Raw genomic sequence first — 24,701 nt, forward strand, 5'->3', positions numbered from 1 at the left:
GAAGAGTGTGGCAAATGGTTTCACCTCCATTTTATTGGTGAAAAATTGAAACATAGTGATCTTCAAGTTCATGTCAAGTCAAGATTTGGGGCCATCTGTAACTAATGCCTTTACTGCCTTATCTTTTAAAAATTGTGTGCTTTACTTTATTTAATCTCTGTTGTGGGTGTTGGGCAGTGGTTTCAATTTACTTATGCTACTGATGGGCAAACCAAAACATCTTGTGGGGTGTAGCTCTTTTTCAAGTATTCTACCAAATACTATAACTTCTCCCTGCTTCTGTATTGCAGAGCTTCATAATTTCTTTGGCTTGTGTTCTTGGATTACAGGTCCCCAGGGATGAACCAATTCACATTCTGAATGTGGCTATCAAGACTGACTGTGATATTGAGGATGACGGACTGGCAGCTATGTTCAGAGAGTTTACCCAGCAAAATGTAAGCCCTTGATTGGGTGGAAGCTGGTGACAGCCTCCTTCCTTCTGGCTGTGTGTCGTAGCTATCCTTTATCACTTGCTACTTGTAAGGCCTATCACTGATAATGGCTATGTCTGTTATCAGTACTGTCAGAACTATGGCTAGGTCTGCCTGTAGGGATAAAATTCCTAAGTAATAATAATACATAATGAATATCTTTTTTACATTAAGAAATGTAGAACTCAAATATTTAAAATGTTTTTAAGGGAACTTGTGTTCCTAAATCTCTCCCAGAGCTCCAGTCTTGAATTTCCAATCACCTGTTGAATATTTTCCTTTGGTGACTTAACTCCACATGTCCAAGCCTAGCTCAGGTCCCTTCTATGTCCCTCCCTCCCTTCCCTTGAAAATAAACATCAGCTATATTTGCATCCTCCTCTCAATTTTATGTCATTTGGATATCTCCTGTTGACATCAAAATCTGTAGTCTAAATTTAAATTTCCATAATTTTTCTTCACCTCTTCTCACCCACCTCAAACCCCCTCCCCATAAAACAAAAGCAAACAAAAAACCCCACAACTAACCAAACCCTTATTTCCAATCATTCAGAAATGATTGACTTCTTCCTTTTCTTTGTCATTCTATTATTCTACCCCTCCTCCCAAAATCTGTACATGTTTATTTATATCTGTTTAGTCACTAAGGTCTATTAGTTTTTCTTTGAAGTGTTTCCTACCCTTTCTCCTTTTTATCTTTTCAGTTTTAAAATTCGCACTGCCATCTTTTTAATTTAAACCCTTACTGTCTCACACCTGAGACGATGCAAGGGGTTTACTTATGATCTACCTATCTTCCTTCACTCTCTCCTTCCAGTTTCCATTCTGCTCACCACCACAAAATTAAATGTCTAAAATGTCCTCTTACTGTGTTATTTTCCCACTCAACCATGATTCTTTCTTGCCTTCAGAATACCACCTTAACTTGATATTTAACTTAAGCCTTTTAAGAGAGGCCAACATTCTAACCTTTGGCATTTTGTGAAAAGACCTAAATCTTTATTGTCTCATCTGCCTTGTTTACTTCATCTGTTCTATTGCCTCTCACCTGGAATGTTTTCCTCTTTCTTTTCTTTTTTCCCTAAATCCTATTTGTCTTGAGAACTGTCTCAAATTTCACCTCGTTAATGAGGACTTCTGAGTAGCCCTAACCAAAATAAATGTATTTTTCTCCCTTGAATTTCTAATTGGTCCACATATACTTACTAGCAATACTTTGTATTTACAAAGGACCTCTAACTAAATTTTTTTCTTTGTACCTTACTACAATCCCATGGCATTGATTAATCAGGAATTATTCCAACTGAACACATGGGAAAGGCTCAAGTTCAGAGAAATTAAAGCCCCTTGGCCACCAACTGGAAGATGATAGAGCAAAGACTAGAATTTAAGTCTTCAGTGTCAGCTCTTGGGGGCACAGATCTAGGTGCTTTAATAAATGACACATTCTTCGCCCTGAAGATGCTTATGGTCCAATTGGAGGGACTGGATAGGCATGCTTAAAACAATAATCTATGCCTATAATCCTAGCACGCTGGGAGGCTGAGGCAGGAGGATCGTTTGAGCTCAGGAGTTTGAGACCAGCCTGAGCAAGAGCAAGACCCCATCTCTACTAAAAATAGAAAGAAGTTAGCCAGGCAACTAAAAATATATAGAAAAAATTAGCCGGGCATGGTGGTGCATGCCTATAGTCCCAGCTAGTTGGGAGGCTGAGGTAGGAGGATGGCTTGAGCCCAGGAGTTTGAGGTTGCTGTGAGCTAGGCTGACACCATGGCACCTAGCCCAGTCAACAGAGTGAGACTCTTTCTCAAAACAAACAAACAAACAAACAAAACCCAATAATCTACAGTTACATTTCACTGTGGTGTGGGATAGATGCCTATGTGCCCTCTTAAACTGTCCTTAATGGCAAGACCCATGTGTTCTCTTTGAGTGGACAACACTTAGCCCATGGTGCTTGTTATAAAGAAAAAACTCAATAGATATTTTAAAAATTTAATTCAAAATATAAACAATAGTGCCATCAGCACTCACATCATGTAATGCTAATTGTAAATACCCTCCCCCCCAAAAATGCTAAATTTGTGACTAAGGTGAGTCTTAGTACTTACTCTGTGGTGCTCTCACAGCACATAAACTGTGGGATTGCAGTGGCCAACATGAGGAAAAGATACTTCCACAGAAGAGAAAGTAGCAGACATGCTTAGGGATTTTCTTTAGAAGAGAAATTTACCTTCCTTCTTGCCCTTGGATAGTGACTACATAAAATTAACCTAAAGCCAGAGAACAAGGTAACCTTTGCTAGAAGAGTCCCAGTATGTGTGTGGCTGCTGCTTCATGAAATAATCTATAAAAGTTTCTTCCCAGGTTTGGAGGCACTGATTGCTTTTCCATAATTTGACCACAACTTTTGGCTTTTTTTTACCCTCAGATCTAAGTGTTGTATATCATCACACATTGATTTAAAGAGGTAGTTTCTTCATTTTCACTACATTGTAACATTAATGACCAATAAGAAATTGCCTTTTTCCTTTACTGGACTTGTAAACTGAGGCACAGAGAAATCCAATGTCTTTGCCTAAGGCTATTCAGAAAGGTAAGAGTAGACTGTGCTGGCACTCCTTGCCATGGACAAGCTATTAACCACATTAGGTACTGTGCTTATACAGGAATATTTGGCATTTTCATCTCCTTATTTAAATATATATATATATACACACACACACACACACACACATATATATATGGAAGGAAAAGCAATTTTAAAAAAAAAGCTGAAGTGATAACTAGTTTTGTTTTTCACTTCATGATCATGCTCCTAGCAGTTTAGAAAAAGTTTTTTTTTAAAGCACACATTAAACTATCAAATAGGTTGATCCAAATTGTCCAAATAATCTTCTAGTCCCAGCATGTCTTTTTTTCTCTCATAGAAATTAGGATCATATATTTGTAAATGACTTGTGGAGGAGATTGAAGCAGTCAGTGTAAATGGAGTTTCTCCAGGTGCTGACGCCTAATCGCTGGGTAATAGCTGTGGACTTGCTGTGAGACCCACATTATTACAATGTAATCAGAATCCTGTTGCTCTGCTGTTATTGTCAGCCACTTGTGGAATTTTAAAAGCAATAACAATTTTGATTTTAAATCATGGCATTATTAAAGTTATTTTCTTCCCTTGCCAGAACATAGCTATTGATGCTTGTCTTTGAAGGACTTGACTGTAGTAGAATTCTTTGTTGGTATCAGAAGAAATGTTTCTGTTCCTGGGCACACTGAAAGCCGAAAGCCACAAGCCACCACACTGCCTTTCTTTCAATGCAGTTTTTTCTTACTGTAGTGTCAATACTTGGTTAATTAACTGCAAGGGATATAATGACAGTACAGATAATTTTTAAGTGTAGCTAAACCAAAACTTATTTATATTTGACCTGGACATTTATTATTAGAATTTGTTTATAGAATATTAATTTCTCCAGTTACCTTTTGCTTATGCTTTTAATAAAATTAGCTTTATTACTCAGCAATATCGTAGCAAACATGGATAAATAGGAGGAAATGACCCAGGAATGTGCTTCTTTATGAGGGAAAGCCAATTTGGATTTTTAAAAATGCATATGGTATTGGGAATGTTAAGAAATGACTTATGCTAGCTGAGCATGGTGGCATGCACCTGTAGTCCCAGCTACTCAGGAGGCTGAGGCAGGAGGATCACTTGAGCCCAGGAGACCCCGTCTCTAAAAGAAAAAAAAAAAAAAAAGAATTGGCTTATGAATATATCCCTTGGTTAGAGTTATAGCAAGAAATGTGATCACGCTAAAGTATGAACGTACATTGCAAAAATCCACATATTGTTTCCTTTTTGTAACTATTCACATATTCAGCTGGTAGGATTGCTTTCCTACTTGTTGCCATGTACTCCCTCTTTGTTAGGGACCTTTAAAAGCATGTGTTTTACTTAATTCCTTAATCTGTTTCTTTGTCTCTACCTTTTGAGGTTAAATGAGTAGTATAGGAGAGAGGAAAGCATAGGTCCAGAGACCCAACACTCATATGAAGCATTCTTGAAACTACTGGTCTCTGTTGACTTCTAATATGCCGCTTGCCTACGCCATATAGAGATATGAATAATCCCCAAATTTAAAAGCCCATTAAACATTACTTTAAATAATTTTTAAAGAGAACCTTTTTAAAAAAAATATCTTCATGTAAAGTAGGGGAACTGTTTTAGAAGAACTGAAAAGTTAGGATTTATTAGGTTGAGTTCTAGGAAGGCTGTAATGATGGTAGATAATATCTATAATTTAAACAACAGTTTAGGACTTGTGTTTTCTGTTTTATAGAAAGTTCTTCTTTTCCTTCTACCTGATTTCGTTTATCTTCTATATCAATATTAATCTTCATATTTGAATACATGCCCAACAGTGTGGTTTCTTTAAGCAGAAATTACGTTAAGGTCTACCTTGATGTGAATCAGTTCTGAGAGAACTTAGATGACTTCATATGACCCTTGCTCCTCCATAAAGTTCTCTTTCAATTTTGTTCAGATCAATATAAACCCTATTCCATAAGACTTAGTCCCAGGAGCCACGTTGAGATTAGTTTATTTACAAGTTTGAAAGTACTGAGCCAAGGTGCTTAGCCCAATCAGAGCCTTACCAAGGCTGATGGGGTAAAATTTAGCATGGATGGAAGTCTAATCTGTCTTCTGTTTCACACGTTTGCTCATAGAAAGCTACCCTGGTTGAGCACGGGATCCGACGCCTTACTTTCCTGGTTGCACAAAAGGTATTGATATGTGTGAACTGTACCTCTCTGATATTTCTTATGCTGTTGCTAAAAGCTTAATAAAAATGGGATTAAAAATATATATTTACTTATAGAATTTATGCACATAAATAACTGTTTTTCTATAAATTTGATTTTTTAAAAACATTAGTTTAATTGATCACCTTTTATTCAGTTTGTTTTTCATTTTATTACTAATTATCAGCTTCTGTTGTTTTCCTTCCTTTCTGTTTTTTATTTGAAAGGATTTCAGAAAACAGGTCAACTATGAGGTGGATCAGAGATTCCATGTAAGTAAAAGGACCAATAATGAAAGATTAAAAAAAAAATGAAAGATTACTTACTGTTTTATCTGTTTGCCATTGATTATCTAAACAGAATATGTGTGAGTTGGAAGCACTGGACTGATATTTGGTTCCTTTTCTTGTAGAAATTATGAGTATTCAGTTTTCGTATTGAATGTTCTAGCTAATAATTTTTTCTTTTTGCCCTCTAATGAATTCTCAATATATTTCTGAGAAATAGTTAAGAATAATCATATGCATTTATCCAGATGAATAAGGTAGAAACAGGAGCCAACTAGTAATTTCTTTTTTTTTTTTTTTATTTTTTATTTTTCTGTGAACTTCGTAGAGAAGTATACCTAGTAATTTCCTCTGTGCACATAGCAAATCAATAATCAAGAACTGCCAATTGCACTTTGGGGTCTTGGCTTCTACCAAAGATAGATTCAAGTTCTATTACTGAGAATTCTCAATTCTGAAGAACAATGATTTATTATTTAAAATGCATTAACAGAGCCCAAATTGCTATTTTTTTCTTGTGTTCATTTTAGAAACAGGAAATAAGTAAAAATTAAGCATTCTGTTGCTTGTTCTCCAATTCAACTGAATTAACTGTTAATATTTATGAAATTAAAATTTTTATTGAAAAGAGAATTAAGAATTAAGTTAATAACCTGGCACCTGATCATGCTCACATGATCATACACAGTGTGATGACGGCAGTAAGGCCAGAAATTCAGTTTGTAATTATTATGCCATTCTCAAAATGACTGATTATAGTCAAAATATTTCATTAAAAATTGATTCTAATGTAACTAAGTAAGGTTCCAGAGGATGTTAGGAAGTCTTAGTTTTCCTGATAAAAATTTTGTTTGATCTGATTTTAGCAATTAAGATAATTAAGTTAGTTTTTAAGCCCTGCTTGTTTGCAGTAATGAAGATAACATTTGGGAATCTGGAAAGGACTTTCTACACTGAAGGACCTATGAGTTATTGCCTTTATTTTATTGCCCTTGTTTTTATTAGGTCTCTAGCACTTGACATTTTGTTTTCTTTCAAACAGTTCACCTTGTTGGTCTAGTCTATGGAGAAACAAGAGAGCCTACCCTGCAAGCTAAAGAGCTAGGATTTTCTGAAATGCTTTAGGAAATGTTATGGACTACACAACTCCCCTGTGTTATTGATGTCAGGAAATCAAGCAGAATGCAGATATATATCAATCAATAACTTTAGATAGGAAACGAAATCAGTGGAGAAGTATGAGGAGCTTAAAGAGAACCCTGGGGCTTTAGGAAGAAAAATCAGGAGCTTAGAGAATAAAATTGATACTTGGGAATAGAATATGAGAGCCCATAAATAAACACTGTGGCCGGTAGATGCTGATCAGAACTAAGGTAGAGATGCCAAAGCCAGTTCCTGGATTTTAAAAGAGTATTCTGCTAGGTTCTTAAATGTTACCATGATTTTTCTTTTTATCAATGGCTTTCAAATAATAGCATATTATTCTGGGGAATTACACTGAATTTGTAAAATTGTTTTCCTTTTTGCTAATGGTTCAGAAGGAGTCTTCACATCGGTAGCATACTAACTGTTTTCTGTAAGCATTCCACGATCGTTGAAAACTGTCCACTAAAATTTTTAAAAAGCCAAAGCGATTAGTTCTCACAAACGTTATTTTTTAAATTTATTTGCATATGTAAAACATACACAAAAATCCCCCTTCTTATCTCTGAATCTATGTCGTGTCCTAGAGTATATCTAACAGCTTTAAAATATTTTGTTCTCCCAGCTATCCTGATATTTCTGGATTTAGGTTGAATAGGGACATGTATAGGCAAAATCTGCTAGGAGATGAGACCAGCAGGGGGGTCTTCCCTGGCAATCATTGTCTGATTCCTATTTATAGTGGCATAAAGTGGGAAATTAGTTAAATTATCAAGTGACTTGATTTATCATGAATGTAGAAAAGGCTGCTTTAGAGCCTAGAGAACATTAGGTTTAGGTGTGGACTGCATTTGCTCTAAAGAATTGAATGGCAGAGGAGTTGGGGTATTTTTATGTTAGTCAGCTTAAACATGATTAGTGGTGTTCAGAGGGCAAGGGCAACTTTTACTGAATTCTGTTCAGGATCTACAATAGCTGGGAAGCATTGGCAGAAATTAGGGGTCATTGTCATGGTACTACTGTGAATTCGCCTGCTGGTGGTAGCTTGCCATTCATGAAGGATGCTTAGCCCCTCTCATGTCATCTGATGTGTGCTTGCCCCGTAGTTAGTGTAGTGTGAAAAAGAGGAAGATTTCTGGGAGTGTTAGAGATGAATCCCTTGATCTCTTTGGCTTCTTGGTAATCCACTGTGATGTACGCAGCCTCCCCTGTTCTACACTGTGAAATCCCTATGTTATTGAATAGAAGAGAGAATGTGCACATGAGGGGGCAAGGAGACGAGGAAGGTTACCAAGTTTGGTTCAAGAACATTGGTTGGTGGAATGAAGCAAGCTGTGTTGTTACGTAGTCTGTCCTTCAGACTGCCTCAGAACCAGAACAAGACAAGTGAGCGCCAGACAAGAGTAGAGGTTCCTAGGAAGTGTGTGTATTATTAGGTGTGTTTATTCAGATGGCAGTGATGCTGTACACATTTCCAATACCTCATTGTTTAACCACCATAGTCCCCAGAAAGCTGCCCAGAAAGTATGTTCTGCTGCAGCCTTAGTCTCCTGGCTCTACATGGAGACTCTTGTGCTGACAGCAATATTCACGAGTGTTAAGGAGGCTTGGTGTTGAGCCTGTTTCCATAACCATCTGATTAAATCAAGTGCCCATAATGGGCCTTGAATAACTGCTTAACATTGATATTTAAACAGAAAGTTTGAGGAAAAACAAGTCTCTCATTGTAAATATATTCTTCAAATTAAAAAAAAAAAAAGATCAAAGCCATGAATGTAAAAGAGGCCCCTTGAATTGTTGCAGCTATCTAAACTGCAGCTCTACAGTTTTAGGTTAGTTAAAACTCATCAACTCACTCTGTTAGTTTCACTCGTTTCAGATCTGTAATTCTAAGTACAGCAGAAAGTGCTGTCTGATTGAGATGCAGTATTATGCTTTTTTTTGAAGCTTTCCATATTTTTTCCAGGAAAGTTTTATCGAAGATACCAAAATGCATATTTTCAGGATTTCTTCTTATCCTTTGTCACCTAAACAAAAGCGTTAACAAAAGCGTTAGGTCCCAAAACCATGATGATATTCTAAATCAAACAGTATTGCATGTTAATAAAATGTTTCCTTTTGTTTCTTGCTTGTAAAATTTCATGAGTTTTTTAAATTGCTATAAAACTCCCGAGAGACTGTTGTAATTTTATGATTGTCGTGTGAGTGGCTCCACTTTCAAATTAGATGTTTTGGATTATTTGGGCCTTGATGGAAGGACTCACTATGAGGAAGAGTTACCATAATTAGTAGTTGTTTTCTTTTTTTTAAAAAAAAAAAAAAATAAGGGTAGTTCTGTTTGCTAGTTGACCAACTATTAGTTTTCAGAAGGTTTGGTTTGGGTTTTTGTTTTAATTACAGTCTATATAATTAGTTCTCAGCATGTTGAGGTAAAAGAGAATTGCACCAGCAAGCTCCCAATTTCTTCATCTCATTAGGTTTTTAACACGATTATTAGTATCATAATCAGCTATGATGTTTTTTGTTGCAGGTTTTCGCATTCTCTGATTTGCAGGGTGTCTTGATTGGCTAATTTGGGCAAATTCTTTTGATTGTCTTGATGATGGTTGGCTGATTAGAACACAGCAGGGGTATAATTTCTTCCTGAGAAATGTTGCATTCTTTTGTTTTTTGGTACCAGAACACTAAGAGGGTTTTTCTTTGTGTATATTCAATTATGATATTTGCCCATAACACTAGTAGAATGCCTGGAAAGCAATTACATTAGTGATGGAATAAGCGTGAATACTGTTAGTGGAAAAATTGGCAGTATGAGGATATATTGGGATGAAAGAATTTACTAAATCGGAGGATCAGACTTGGGGATTTTTTTTCTTTTCTATATTATGTGTGATTCTGCGGTTTTTGAGTGCCAAAAGAGGTGACTTTCTCTACAGTCTTCAGACTTCCAAGTCTCCCGAAGAATTGCTTGATAGTCCTGCTTTGCCGTTGCACAGAAGGTCCTGCCATCTCCTGTTCTGAATATTCAATACTTAAACTGAGGATTTTACTGTGGAGCTAAAAATTTACACAGAAGTTTAAAAACAAAAAAGTTTGCTGATCTTTGCAAGCACAGCTGGAAAAAAGTTTGATTATATTATCTCATGATACCTTTTCTTGGCTAACCTTAATGAAATTGGCTTTTCTAATTGGTAGTTGTTGCCCAGCCCTGCCAGGAATTAGTCAGTTTCTTCATTATTTGTATTTAAGGTATTTCTATTCAAACTACTTTACATACCTTTTAGTTACTACAAATTTTCTTAATGGAAGAGAAAGCATTTTTTATTACTATTTTATTTTTGAAGGGAAATAGTTTTGATCCTACAAATGTACATAATTGAATAAATGATATAACTAAATAAATATTTTAATTAACTCACTAATAATAGTTCAGGCAGAATAGAAAATTGTGTGCTTAAAAGATTGTATTATCATGTTCCTCGACTTTTCTTTCAGAGAGTTCCATGGAAAAATTTTGTTATCCTTCCTTTTTTGACATGTGTTACTTTTTAGGTAATGCTTTGAAAGCTATACCTCTTTAGAATAAAACCAAAATTAGATTCTATAAAGCCACCAGTGTGAAATCCACTGCCAATTCAGCTGAATGCTTTCTGCTTAATCTTGAAGCCATTCCCATGTGCTTCTCTATCATTGGGTGGGAGTGGGGAGTGGGGGAAGAGGATTATTTAGAACAAAACTTCATTAGTAAAAGATCAGTCCTGTTTAAAATCCACTTTTAAGTGCTTTTAAAGACCCAAGGTTGGCCAAGGGATTTCTCTGGGCTTGGTAAATGATCTCCTAGAAGCCTGTTAAATGTAGTTTTACAGTTAAAATACCAAGGAAGATGTAAAAAGGTTTAACTGTGCAAGCTTTAGTTAAGGTGAAGGTGATGTGGAATACCTGTGGAAAAGTATTCAAGAAGATTTCAGTAAATTCAAGAGCCACAAGTTTTCAGCATGAATTTTGCTTTGTTCATTTGTTTTCTGCTTTTTTTCTTTAAAGTCTTAATTTCTGTTTTTTTGTCTTAAGAAAGAGAAATCCTCTAAATAAGGAATTTGGATTGTAACGAATAGAAAGGTAACGGTCTGCCCTTGAGAGGTGAAAGGGCATGGGCTCTGGAGTTAGAGAGACCCAAGCTTATTTTCTGGCTCTATGATCCCTGGCCAAGGTTTCCTCATCTGAAAAGTGAAGGTCATGATACCTACTTCTAGAGGTTGTTGAGACCATTGGGTGGGACAACACACGAGAATGCCTGCCACCTAGAAGATTTTCAGTCCATGTTTCTTTCATGGTTCCTAAAGCTCATTAAGGATATGTAGGTAGCTAGTCCTGGTCTCTGCCTTGTACGTGTGTTTGATTATATTGCACTCTTAATGGAGAAGATGCCTAATGAAACCTCCTATAGAGGCAAATAGTAATGACTTGATTCCAACACTGCCAGTAGAGCTTCCCATCCGAGAAACAGGGGTATTTGGTGTTAATAAGTTAAATTTCAGAAACTAATGAACTCTGCTAATTGAATTCATCTTTGTTAATTAATAAGGTTCTAGTAAATTGGTTGCTTTCTTGTATAATGCCCTACAGAAAAGCAGTAAGACCTAATGATTACAAGTTCACTAGTTCCACTCCATTCTTTCCTAGATATATAGTGGTAGTGACCAAAGCAGCGTCTTGTACTTTTCTTTGTCTTGAAATGTTATTTAACCCTTGAAATGATTGACTAGAGAATGCATGTGAAAAAATCATGGACTGAGGATTCTATGCTATCTGACTAGTTTACATTTTAAGAGTTTCTTAAGGAGAAACTTGGGAAATCAGTCCCTTAACTACTATTGCAATGGCTGTAGCATAAAGGTATATTGGTTTTATTTGCCAGGTTGTGCTAAGACCAACACCCAGGAAGATTTTTTTTTCACTTGGGGAAGAAAAAAAAAATACAAATATTTTTTCCAGGGAGAGGGTAGATATTAAAGTTAAGTTAATAATGTGGTGATTCTCAAATTTGGAAATGGGGTCAAAGTGATGGTTACTCAGAGGATTATTCGTATTTCTCAGACTAAGCTTAGTAAGGAGCATGTTTTCTAGAAAACTATATTCTAGATGCTTTGCACTGACATATTTCCCCCTCCTTTAATACAGAGAGAATTCCCTAAATTTTTCACATTCCGAGCAAGAGATAAGGTAAGGACTAATTTCTTCCTTATTTTTTTAAATCAATCTTTCTTTTCTTTTCTTTTCTTTTCTTTTCTTTCTTTCTTTCTTTCTTTCTTTCTTTCTTTCTTCTCTTTCTTTTCTTTCTTCTTTCTTTTCTTCCTTTCTTCCTTCCTTTCCTTCCTTTCTTCCCTTCTTTCTTTCCTCTCTCCATCCCTCCCTCCCTTCCATCCATTTATATAATTTTTATTTTTTAAAAGCCCAAGAGTAGTTTATCTTTGCCATTCTCCTTTCTCTGATTAAACTTGTGCTTCCTTTTGCCTTACATGTGTCTTAAAAATAAAGCAGACACCCTTCTGAAAGATTTTGGTTTAGGAAACAATCAAATGTATTGAGCTACCCAAAGAAGGCAGTAACTTCAAAATCATCGCTATCCGTTTTAGAATGATCCTAATGATGTGATGTTATTAAAAGACTACTAAGTATGATTATTCTTGTCCCTACACACAGTTCATTTATACTCCACTTTTGTTTATGTACATTTGTTTTTCAATTTTAAAAGTAAAAAATTTCAGACCATGTTGGTTTCTTCCTGTTACCAGCTTATATTTTGGGCACTGTTTCTCCATTCACTCAGTTGACGTGTGCTCTGGAAAAACAATTTAGTTTCAGCAAAACATATAGTAAATGTACTAATACAACTTTTTAAAAAGATAAATAAATGATTATATATCTATGAATGTATAGTATGTTCCAAAGCCAAATATCTTTTTAAAAATTATATAATGTTTATTTGTTGAATATTTATTACGTCCTTTGTACCGTGTCATAGGTGGTAAGACATGGGTCCTGCCCTTAAGCATTTTAGATTAATTGGGTAAACTCAAAACACTGGCATGTGAGGTAGATATCAATGTGAAGCAGTCTGTGTAAAAATGAATTATATAGACATTAAATGCTGTAGGAGTTCTAAGGGAATTTAGGTTTTTTGCTTCTTTGTTTTTAATACAGATCATCACCACTTATAAAAGTATAAATGATGAAAGCTTGGGAAGTAAATAGGTACTTTAGTGCCTAATCTTATTATGTAAGCTATAGCATTATCCTTGTATGTAGCTCATTTTTGTTGTTCATTAGCACATCATATGTTTTTGTTTTCAAGCGTCTCTTTTATCTACACATTCATAATACAATTTTGTAACTGCCCCTTGTGAGCTGTTTTTTCTCTGATTCGTGTCCCCAGTTTGAGGAGGATCGTATCTATCGTCACCTGGAGCCTGCTCTGGCTTTCCAGTTAGAGCTGAACCGGATGAGAAATTTTGACCTCACTGCCATTCCATGTGCTAATCACAAGATGCACCTGTATCTCGGGGCAGCCAAAGTAGAAGTGGGCACAGAAGTGACAGACTACAGGTTCTTTGTTCGTGCAATCATCAGACATTCTGATCTGGTCACCAAGGTGGGTGCTGTACTTTAATGGGAAGTTATCCCTGATGGAAGCGACAGAGAAGTAGGCATGGTTCAAAATCAGGTTTTCATTTTTTGAATCAAGGCTCTTGTTCTCTTGCATCTTACTCTCCTATAACCGGCAGAAGTCTGAGAGTCGTTTCTCTCACAAAAGTAAATATTTCATGTGATAAAGGTTTTTTCCCCCTTTTGGTTGTCCTTGGTAATGGAAGCATGATAGCACTCACCTGAGAAAAGGAAAAGCACACTAACAGAAAAATCACAGGGAGAGTTGGGTGATGACAGAGGATAAGGAGAAAAGTTAGAAAAGAGGTGATCCTGTGTAAACCTGTCTCAGGGTATGGGTAGTGTCTGTATATAGCAAGGCACTTCCTGGTGTGTTAGTTACTATTGCATCCCACAGCTATAACCTTTCTTCAGCTTTTCCTTTCTAAATATCTCTGTTTGGCATACGTGAAATATAATCCTATTGAAGTTATAGCTCTGGAGATAGCCAGCATTTCTACCTCTTGGAAGAGAATGGTATACTAAGAGGCAGGAGAAAGGGCTGGTGGGGGCTCTTTACCTGACCCTTGTCTGCCCCTGCTGCCTGTAGTTGCTGGACTGACTCTAGGGAGAAGGGTAAACAGTTTCTTCACCAGGTACCCTATGATTCATGACATACTGCTGCTTAAGCAATTATAATAGCCATTTCTTTATTGCCTCTTTTAAAAACCACTAACATTGATTTTCTTCCTGCATAGGAAGCTTCTTTTGAATATCTACAAAATGAAGGGGAGCGACTCCTTCTGGAAGCCATGGATGAGTTGGAAGTTGCTTTTAACAATACAAATGTCCGCACTGACTGTAACCACATCTTCCTCAACTTTGTGCCCACAGTCATCATGGACCCATCAAAGGTACGTTTCTCCTTAGCTTCTCTCCCAGCAGTAGTAAGCACAAACAAAGGGATTCATTCACACTTACCTCACTTGAACTTAGAAACAGGTATTCTTTTCCAATTGGTTGATCCCTTAATCTTTAAAGTTTACAGAATCCTTGTAAGATTGAGTTTCTGGGACTATGTCAAAAATTTGATAAAGCTATTAAAAACAGACCTCAAGACTGAAGGTGGTGGTATGGTGTTAGCTCGCTGGTCACTTATAAGCAGTACAAAAACATAAAAACCTTTTCCTTTATTAGTACCTGTTTTATGATATTTGCCATGATAGTGATCTTGTTTTATTCCCTAAGATTTCTCATCTGGAATAATTCATTTTGCTGTTATTGAGCATTTTGGCTAAATTACTGTTTTAAATGTTACCTACCTGGTGGCCTTAGCCAGATAATGAATCTTCTCAAAGTAGCTAACCTATTTTTCTTTAGTATTTTTCCACAGGGAGAGAATTTGGCTGATAAGGAATTTCACATGTATCATGTATATTTTCTTCCCTGAGGCTCTATTCTAATACATTCTATATAATTTAAGGAAGGAAAACAGGGTGATTTTGTACTTGACCTTTTATCCCAGGTGTAATAAAGACAGGCTGCTCTTTGTGTTCCTGCCAACTCTTGCTGTCATATTATGGAATTTGGGGAGGAGAACCAGTATCTCTCTTTCTCAAGATCAGTCATAGCCATGGACTTTTGCTTTTTGAACTTAGTATCTAAGCTGAAAAGTAGCGTTCTACTTTTTTCTTCAAGATTCTAAGTTAATAATCGGTTGCTTTTGTCTCTCAGGAAAGCCAAGGAGAGTACTACTCATTAAGTCTCAAATCTCATCATCTAGTTTAAGCAAAACTTTTAAAGGCCGGACGCGGTGGCTCATGCCTTTAATCTCAGCACTTTGGGAGGCCAAGGCAGGAGGATTGCTTGAGCTGGGGAGTTTGAGACCAGCCTAAGCAAGAATAAGACCCCGTTTCTACAAAAAATAGAAAAATTAGCTGGGCATGGTAGCATGTGCCTGTAGTTCCAGCTACTTGGGAGGCTGAGGCAGGAGGATCACTCAAGCCCAGGAGTTTGAGGTTGCAGTGAGCTATGATAATGCTACTGCACTGTAGCCAGGGCAACAGAGTGAGACCCAGTCTCAAAAAAAAAAAAAAAAATTTATCCTAAGCATTTTGGGACTCATAAAGCCAAGAAACTTAAAACATGGCCTGGACACTAAAACTGTGTAGTTTCTTAGATTTGGCTTGCCTTTTTTCAATGATTTTTTGAGATTAGTCTCTCTGCTTCCACTCTAAACACCTGTATGCCCTGGCTCTGCTTTTCTAGTCGTTGATGGCTACCAATTTTCTGTACATAGAGATTGCTGCTTTTGTTCCCCCAAGAAAACAATGGATAAATATCTCTTGGTTAACAATCAAGTGTGAGAATAGAGTAGTTAACTCCTTGAAACCCATTCTAACTTAAAATTCTGTAGTGCAGAAATAAACTGCAAGGGTGGCACATACTATTAAAGAACCAAAAGAGAGGAGTGATATGAGATATTTTTGAGATTTTCTAAGTTGAGAAAGCATTTTAGAAAGACACTTCGTTTAAGAAAGTGGTAATTTCTAATAGTATGTTCTAGCTGCCTGTAGCCATAAAAGTTTTGTGTTAGCATGTCAATAATAAGAAATCACATCTAAGGCCATTTAGTTAAAATAACTCTCCTAACCCTGAAAACTAAGAGCATTAAGCTGACTTGGTATAAAGCTTAGAGAAACCAGGGAACATCTGTCCCATCTCTTTAAATCGCAGGTGGACTTAGCAGTGACCAAGCTTCAGGGTTCTGTTTAGAGAAAACATTCTAGCACCACCTACAAATTGCCTTTCTTTAATTTGTGCAATTTACCAAGAGACATACATTATAAAGTTTAATAAAATTGTATGGAAAAAAGCTCATGGTGGTAATTGCTATTTTGATTTAAGGTCCTGTAAGTGCAATGAAACATAGTTACTATGCATATAAATGCTACTTAATAGCTATTTAACTAGAGATTTTATTCTTATTGGGGGCTTTCTCTTAAATCCCATGGCTTGTAATTTTAGATGTTGCAGATCTTTGATATAGAGTATGAGTATAATTGGGAAGGAGTTGCACAGATTTGGATGTTGTGAGCCAGAGAAAACCACTCAAAATGCCAGGCCAACATGAAATTGTCCCTGACTTATTCCAAGGAAGAATATGTTTGGAAGAAACTATGTGACCACTTTTTGTAAGGAATATAGTATATATCTCTCCAAACCATCATTTTTTTAATCCTTCCTTCCCAAAGATGGGCAGACCTGAACAGGTTGTAGTTACAAGGTATTTAAGTTTTATGCTTGGTGATGTGTCTGTGTCAGATTGAGGAATCTGTGCGGAGCATGGTAATGCGCTATGGAAGTCGGCTGTGGAAATTACGCGTCCTCCAGGCAGAACTGAAAATCAACATTCGCCTGACACCAACTGGAAAAGCAATTCCTATCCGCCTCTTCCTGACAAACGAGTCTGGCTATTACCTGGACATCAGCCTGTACAAGGAAGTGACTGACTCCAGGACAGCACAGGTACAGTAGTCAAGCAGGCTCCTCAGAGTTTTGATTTGGTCCTGCAGATAAGCCACTTGTCCTTGCTATAGAAGACCCAAACTCACAAATCTCATTGGTTCACCCCACGATTATCCTCTATGAGCTTGAATGGTTATGTGAATTTGAAAAACTTCATTTGCCTTTTATGATGTCTCTGTGTTCTCAGTCATGGATGTCATAAAACATTCAACATTTTGTCCCATATTGGTGAGCACTAACAGATGCCAAGTGAACCCGATTCCAGAGCTAATTCTGCAGTTTAAGGCTCTTTTATTAGAGGACTATTGGACTACTTCAGCAATCTAGTCTCTGGTCTGATTTCTCCTTCCTGGTTTCAGCATAGTGAAACCCCTTATTGGCAAGCGAGAAAAGGAGAATTGTCGGAATATGTCACCAATTTCTGTGTTAAAGAAGGAAAATTTCAACATAGTGTAGTAGCATGAGCACTATCAAGCAGTGACTTTATCATATTTATCTATTATGTTATTCTGTTTATACACATTCTCTTTCCTTCAAAGAGTTTAGGGTGTCATATATTTAAGAGCAAAGTAGCAAACTTTAACCCATTTTCATGTAGAAAAATCGAGAATGTGAAAATAGAAAGTGACTCAGTAGACTGATTCTGTGGTAACAGAGAATTCCCTTTTAATCTGTTTTACCACCTTAGTTTCCAAATATTTGGACCATTTGCTATGATACTGGATTTGGGTTGGTTCACTATTGCTCACATATTTTAAGAACTAGGGTATTATTTTAGGGCTTTGGCCTGGACTCGAGAAGTGCATTCCTTCTGATTAAAGGATGAACATACTCCAGTATACATAAACAAGGGTTTCGGTCTATTCTGTACATTGGGCTCCAGGAAGAGATTATGTGTCTCTTGTTATTATCTCTGTCCTTTTAAATCCAGGAATAGAGGTAGGAAAAGACATTTTTTTGCTAGTCTTTTGAAGATGAATTTTAAAAATCTCAGTGTGGGCCAGGCGCAGTAGCTCACACCTGTAATCCTAGCACTCTGGAAGGCCAAGGTGGGAGGATCACTTGAGCTCAGGAGTTTGAGACCAGCCTGAGCAAGAGCAAGACCCCGTATCTACCAAAAATGGACAAAATTAGCTGGGCGTGTCGGTATGCACCTGTAGTCTCAGCTACTCAGGAGACTGAGGCAGGAGAATCACTTGAGCCCAGGAGTTTGAGGTTGTAGTGAGCTATGATGACACCACTGCACTCTACCCAGGGTGACAGAGCAAGGCTCTGTCTCAAAAAATAAATAAATAAATAAATAAAAATAAAAATCTCGGTTTGGACAGTTGTCAGAATGACCTTTCATTTTGTGCTTTGATTCCCAGTTAGATGGCTAGAGAAATCTATCCTGTGAGAACTGAGCAGTAAAACAAAGAGAGTGAGTAAGAGTACGAGTGGTGAGCAAGAGAAAGCGTATTCAATAATTTTTGCTGCATTTGATGTTTTTCAGGACAACCTTAAAGACATTTTCAGTCAAAGCTTTCTATGAGCAAGGATGTTTTTAATTAACTTCTACAATGGCTTCAAGGCAGGTCTATTCTTGTGAAAAATAAGATGGCCACTTGAGATTTTAATGTTTTTGATAAATATGTTTGTTCTTTATAACTACTTTCCCTTTTTTCCTTTCTTTTATTAGAAAGCTCTGCAATTTCCCTCATGCTGGCTAGTGGTGACACAGGAGCATGAAAAGTGCAGATGCCTTTAGTCAGGGCTTGGTGCTACTGTGCTTGGTACAGAATAAGCACTTGAAGTATCTGAAAGAATGAATGAGCCACCTTCAGCCTAAGGGGGGAACCCCTTTTGCAAAGGGTCCTGCATGGTTAAGGAACTCTGAAGGAAGAAGTCTCTTTAGGTTCCTTGTTGAGAGACTTCAAGAGCCAGTGCCACGTGGGAAATAACTCGTGAGCGTGGCTGGCGGTGGGAGCTGATGGAAGGAGCAGCCTCCAGCCCTGTTACGCTGCTCCTCATGCCTACTCGGTGCCGATGCCAAACTGTCTTTCCCTTTCTTCAGCAATTCACTATGTGAATTTAAGATAATACAGAACCATGTCTGTCATTCATTCATTTTTTCTTTAATTCAATATTTATTGACACTTATGGTGTGTCAGAGACTGTGGATACAAAGATCAACAGTGATGTCTACTCAAGGAATTTACATGTCAATGGAAGAAAACATAAATGATTTGTTTCTCTGTGGTGTGGTAAATGTTATAAGTGTATGGGTTCTAAGGGAGCAGATTATGTGGGTCAGAAATTGGTTTCTAAGAGAAGCTCTTTTGTGATGGCTTCTGGTGAAAGGTGTACCATATATAATGTGTACATATTTTCATGAACTTGTAAAACATATAAGTGACTTGATTTCCAGTGTGTAGCATAACAGAGAAATAGCATTTTAAAATCACTTTTATTGAGGTATAATTTACATATCTTAAAATGGACTCATTTTATATGTACAGTTCATTTCATTCTGACAATTGTATACACCCATGTAACTACCATCACAATCATGGTAGAGAACATCTCATTACCCCCCAAATTCTCTCATTCCCCTTTGCAGTCAAAGGTAGAGACACCAACCCCAGCTGTAGGCAACCACCGATCTGCTTTCTTGCTTGCTTGCTTGCTTGCTTTTTTTTTTTTTATTACCTGTACTGGTTGTCTGCACACTGATCTGCTTTCTGTCACTATAGATTAGTTTTTCCTGTCCTAGAATTTCATATGAATGAAACAGACAATGTGTACTATTTTATGTCTGGCCTTTTTGCTCAGCATAATGCTTTTAAGGTTCATCCATGTTGCATAGATTATGGGTATGTTCCTTTTCATTGCTGAGTAGTATTCCGTTTTATGGATTTACTGACATTTTTATATTCATGCATCTGTTGATGGACATTTCGGATTATTTCCCAGTTTGGACTATTAGGGATAAAGCTGCTATGAACATTCATTTATAGATCTTTGTGTAGCTATGTTTTCATTTCTCTTGGGTAAATACTAAGAGTATAATTGCTGGGTTATAATACGTGAATATGTAACTTTATAAGAAACGGACAAACTGTTTGCCAAAGTGGTTGTACCATTTTAAATTTCCACCAGCAGCATATGTAATCTAGCTGGCTTTCTCTGACCCTTCCTCAGTGCATAGTTATCTTACTCACCTATGACCAGCCTATCTTCATCCCAGAGCTTGGCAAAACTGAGTCTCACACTCTGTACCCACAGGCCTTATCTTGGGTAATAGACAAGAAATGTAGTTCTAAGAACCTACTGTTTTTACCCATTTTTCTTATTTTGATTTGGCTTACCTCTTCTGAGTTAGTTTTTTCATACCGTACCCTTGCCTTACTTAACACTTTGAATCTCTTAAAACATTCTGTTTCTATTCTCACATTCTTAAGATATTACTAATTTACCTCCCATGTGGTGACTTTTCTCATTGGCTTTGAGGAAGAGGACTGGGATCTCCAGTCTGTGGGCCTTTAAGCAGCCTGAGACAAGTTTTGCCCTGAACAGGATCTGATTGACAAATCAGCAGAACATTCTTATTCCTCTGAGCTAAAGGGCTAAGGATTTACTTAGCTGAACAGTACCCAGGGTTTAGGAAAGTGCTTGATTCTATTCTTGTGCCTATATTTCAGGTCCACAAATCTATTCATGAATGGTAGACTTGTACTTATTTTTTAGGTCCGAATACACATTTGGGTATACACATCCCCTTACATCCCAATCTCCATTTGTATTCTCTGTGTTGGGAATCTATATTTTATGTATTCACGCATAAAGTGCCTAGTTTAGTGTTATACAACCTCTGGGCACTCAATAAATATTAATTGAATTGAAATAATGGCATCCCTTATAAATATTCATAAGCAAATAAAACTATCTAAATATATGGAGTATGAAGTACTCTTCTAGAAATATTTGAGTTAAAATGATTAAAAACTGATGTAGTGATTTCATTATGTGACATTATAGGTATTGCAGGAGCTATTCACTCGTTGTAGACAGTGTCCTGGGGGAAAATAAATATATATACATATATATTTTTAATATATATAATTTAATAAAATGTAGCTATTTTACTATAAGCTAACAAGAATTAAATATCTAGATGGTTGCACTTCAATTTCAGTCAAAAGAAAAACTAAAAAAAAAAAAGAAAAAAAGAAAAATATCTAGATGGATGGATGAAATCCACTTCTGGCAGAAATCTTTGAAGCCTTTGTGTGGCTAATAATGTTTATGAAGCACCTTCTAATCAAGTGGACTAAAGCACAGATAAGGCAGTAAAGGCTTGATGTGTCTTCTACCACTGCAGAAAGAAAAGAATTATCTTTTTAAATTTTATTTATTTAGCTTTTTGAGACAAGGTCTCGCTTTGTTGCCTGGGCTAGAGTGCAGTTGCATCATAATAGCTCCCCGCAATGTCAAACTCCTGGGCTCAAGCAATCCTCCTACCTCAGCCTTCCTTAGTAGCTGGAACTACAGGTGCAGGCCCCATGCCTGGCTGAGAGTGTATCTTTAGTGCATAGGTGTTCCTCGACTTAAATACTAGGACTGCTCCAGACTGCTTAGTTGATACACTTCATTTTTAAGTGTATGGGATTCAACTCACTTTAGAAGGCAAGCATTGTCAGACTGTTTCTGAGATGTGAAATTTATATTGTGTTTTCTTGTTGATTTCAACTAATTCAAAAGTGAGAGCAGCTTATGGTGTACAGCTGGTTACATACCATCTTTCGGGGTTAATCTGTAAAGTGGTGAGAGCACAAAGTACCCAATGTTAAGAGGCATGTCTATGCTAGCTACTCAACCCACCAAAAATGTTTTTCAAGAGATAATGTTTATTTAAAAAAAAAAAAAAAAAGCCCCTCTAGGCATCTGCCTGATTTTTTTTCTCTGTCTCTTGACTCTTTATGCCATTCTTTTTTTCTTTTTCTTTTTTCTTTTTGTAGATCATGTTTCAGGCATATGGAGACAAACAGGGACCACTGCATGGAATGTTAATCAATACTCCATATGTGACCAAAGATCTGCTTCAATCAAAGAGGTTCCAGGCACAGTCCTTAGGGACAACATACATATATGATATCCCAGAGATGTTTCGGCAGGTAAAGTGGCTAACTAGGGGGCTCTGACATGTTCCAAGGAGGCAAGGTTTCCTGAATTTCCATCAGTTGAAGAATTGACTGGAAGGCAGAGGGCAGGAAATATCTTGATAATATTTGCATTTCTATTTCATTTGAGGATTTTTGACTGCCAAGTCAGATAGTATGGTTCTTTATGAATTAACGGGAAGAATGGTGAGAATAGAAGTCTCTATTGAGTAGAAGAAAGTAAACTAAGACCATGTGCCTACGATGGTATTAATCGTTTACAATGACCTGTGTGAGGAATTACATACATATTTCTAAGTCTGTATTCAAATTGTGGATATTAAAAAGGAGGTATGAAGCTAGTTCTCATTTTCCTATTTTCCAGGATAACCCAGGTCCCTCATTGATAGCCTAGGTTAATATGATAAGAATCAATATAGATAGCATAGACAAATGGATCTAGAGTTCATGGCACACAGTTTAAAGTATACATTCTTTTGTGTGAGATTTATTATAGCTGAATAAAAACTAGTGTGAGAAAATATGACATTATGAATCTTATCCTCTATATGAAAATACATTCCTTCGATCTGTATGGTGAATCATCTCTATGCTGCAGATTTTTCTTCTATCAATAGAAGGTAAGAAAAGTATATCACCAGCAGAAAATGCAACTGATAAAGAATCAAGTATCAAAAGAATATGAAATTTTTCCTTGAAAAAAAATCTATGAATAGAGAATTTTTCCAAGTCTCCTAGTCAATACTAACAGTATTACCACATTTGAATTTTAATAAAGTTATATATGTGGCTTTGTTAAGTAGTCTGTAATTCCTGTGTTACTCACAAATATAAGAGATTACCTTTATGTAACCATTTGTTTACAAATTCTATCGCCTGAAACATAGCTACCTTCACTTAGTATTTACCTTTTATAGCATTGTTAGCCTAAAAGCTGAGTTTGGTTCTGCTTCCCAATGCCTGCTCGATAAATGGAAATGACATTCTAAATACTTTTTCTTATATAGTAGACACTGACGCTGTGATTAGGATGTATACGAACGTGTGAGTCATTTGGGCTTTAAATGTTGCTTTGAGGCAAGCAAAGAAAGAACTGAACTAGTTCCTGCTTCATGAAGGACTTGTTTTATTTATAGGAAGTTGGAAATGGAAATCATAATGTTTTTACAATGAATAGGTTTGTCTGTCTATTTTCTCAAATTTGAGCAGAATTGATTTGCACATTTGCAAACAGTCATATACATTTAGTTAGTTGATTCCTGTGTATGGGCCTGTAGCTATGAAAAATATTAGAAAGAAGATTCTTCCCCTGAACTTCTAGTAAAAACTTTATTCTTGCCTTCTGGGATTTTCTTTTTATTAACTGAGTGTCATGTCACTTTCCTGAATATTCTTCTATTGCCAAATTTGTTTAGGATTTTTTTTTTCCTTTTTGTAAGAAGGATTTGATGCTATTTTAGTGTTTTAATTTTAATATTCCTGGGATAGTGTTAGGTCTTTTATGTGTGTTAATGCTCTAGTGCTGATTCAGAGTCCACTCAATAGTTTGACTTTGTTGGAAAAATGCCTGACTTTTGGCATGTAAAAATTAATTACAAATTTATTTTAACTGAGAATGGGAGCTGGAGAATTTGGTCTACTGCTTAGATTCTCTGCAGAACACTTGGAAAAGAAAGCAAAATCAGATTGACTGAACCGTAATGATTATTTTTGTCTGTATTGAAATGTTAATTGTCACTGAGTAATCAACCTTCTCTCTTCTACTAGTCCCTGATCAAACTCTGGGAGTCTATGTCCACTCAAGCATTCCTTCCATCACCTCCTCTGCCATCTGACATACTGACATATACCGAGCTAGTATTGGATGATCAAGGTCAGCTGGTACACATGAACAGGCTTCCAGGAGGAAATGAGGTAAGTAATTAAGACTCATCTCCCTTTCTTATTTCTCTGCCCACTAGTAACCGGCGTTTTATGGTGGTAGCCATTAAATAAGTACTGATTAAGACTGAAGTGGCATAGGCGGAATACTAGTCTTGTTGGTAGAGTTCTTTAGAAAGAGAACATTGACTGGATATCAAGGAATTGATTTTTTAAGGTGTGATAATGGTATTATGATTTTGCTTTTTAAAAAAGAGTATTGTTTTCTGTTATACACACATACTAAAATATTTACAGATGCAATGATTTGCTTCAAAATAAAAAGGGGTAAAGGTGGGAGTACAGATGAAACAAGAACGTTTCCGTGGTGTAGTGATTATCACGTTTGCCTAACAGATGAAACAAGATTGGTCATGAGTTGATAATTGAAGCTAGGTGATAGCTACATGAAAATAGATTACTTTCTCTAGTTTTGTATATGTTTGAAATATTGAGATTTTCTATAATAAAAACATTTAAAGTATTGTTTTACCTAACAATTTTCCTTATTTGGATACTTACTTGCATACTAATTATGCATTTTTTTTTAAAAGCATCTTTTCCATGCTCAGCTCATTTGATTTGCTCCTGTTGTGAGCATGATAAATGTGTTTTTTCATGAAGGGGTTCAATCAGAACCAGGGGTTTAAACATAAAAGAAAGTAACAGAGAACCCATTTTTTGGTAATTATCCAAGAATGCATTTTCTAGAATTGGTATCCCTTCTCACATAGTAACCTATTAAT

At 36.4% G+C, this 24,701-nt stretch overlaps 1 protein-coding gene across 2 annotated transcripts in view; it reads left to right on the top strand.

Moving 5' to 3' along the window:
- The window catches only part of ACACA (acetyl-CoA carboxylase alpha), a 233,382-nt gene that overhangs the window by 124,926 nt on the left and 83,755 nt on the right, over window positions 1–24,701 (top strand). For both annotated transcript variants that reach the window (XM_069482312.1, XM_069482311.1), the window contains 9 exons: window positions 330–437; window positions 5,202–5,258; window positions 5,504–5,548; window positions 11,885–11,926; window positions 13,140–13,355; window positions 14,107–14,262; window positions 16,673–16,876; window positions 21,874–22,029; window positions 23,803–23,949. In XM_069482312.1, the coding sequence (XP_069338413.1) occupies window positions 330–437; window positions 5,202–5,258; window positions 5,504–5,548; window positions 11,885–11,926; window positions 13,140–13,355; window positions 14,107–14,262; window positions 16,673–16,876; window positions 21,874–22,029; window positions 23,803–23,949 (1,131 nt within the window). The remainder of the gene's footprint in view (window positions 1–329; window positions 438–5,201; window positions 5,259–5,503; window positions 5,549–11,884; window positions 11,927–13,139; window positions 13,356–14,106; window positions 14,263–16,672; window positions 16,877–21,873; window positions 22,030–23,802; window positions 23,950–24,701) is intronic.

This window comes from Eulemur rufifrons, chromosome 9 (genome assembly GCF_041146395.1).
Source record: "Eulemur rufifrons isolate Redbay chromosome 9, OSU_ERuf_1, whole genome shotgun sequence".
NCBI lineage: Eukaryota > Metazoa > Chordata > Mammalia > Primates > Lemuridae > Eulemur > Eulemur rufifrons.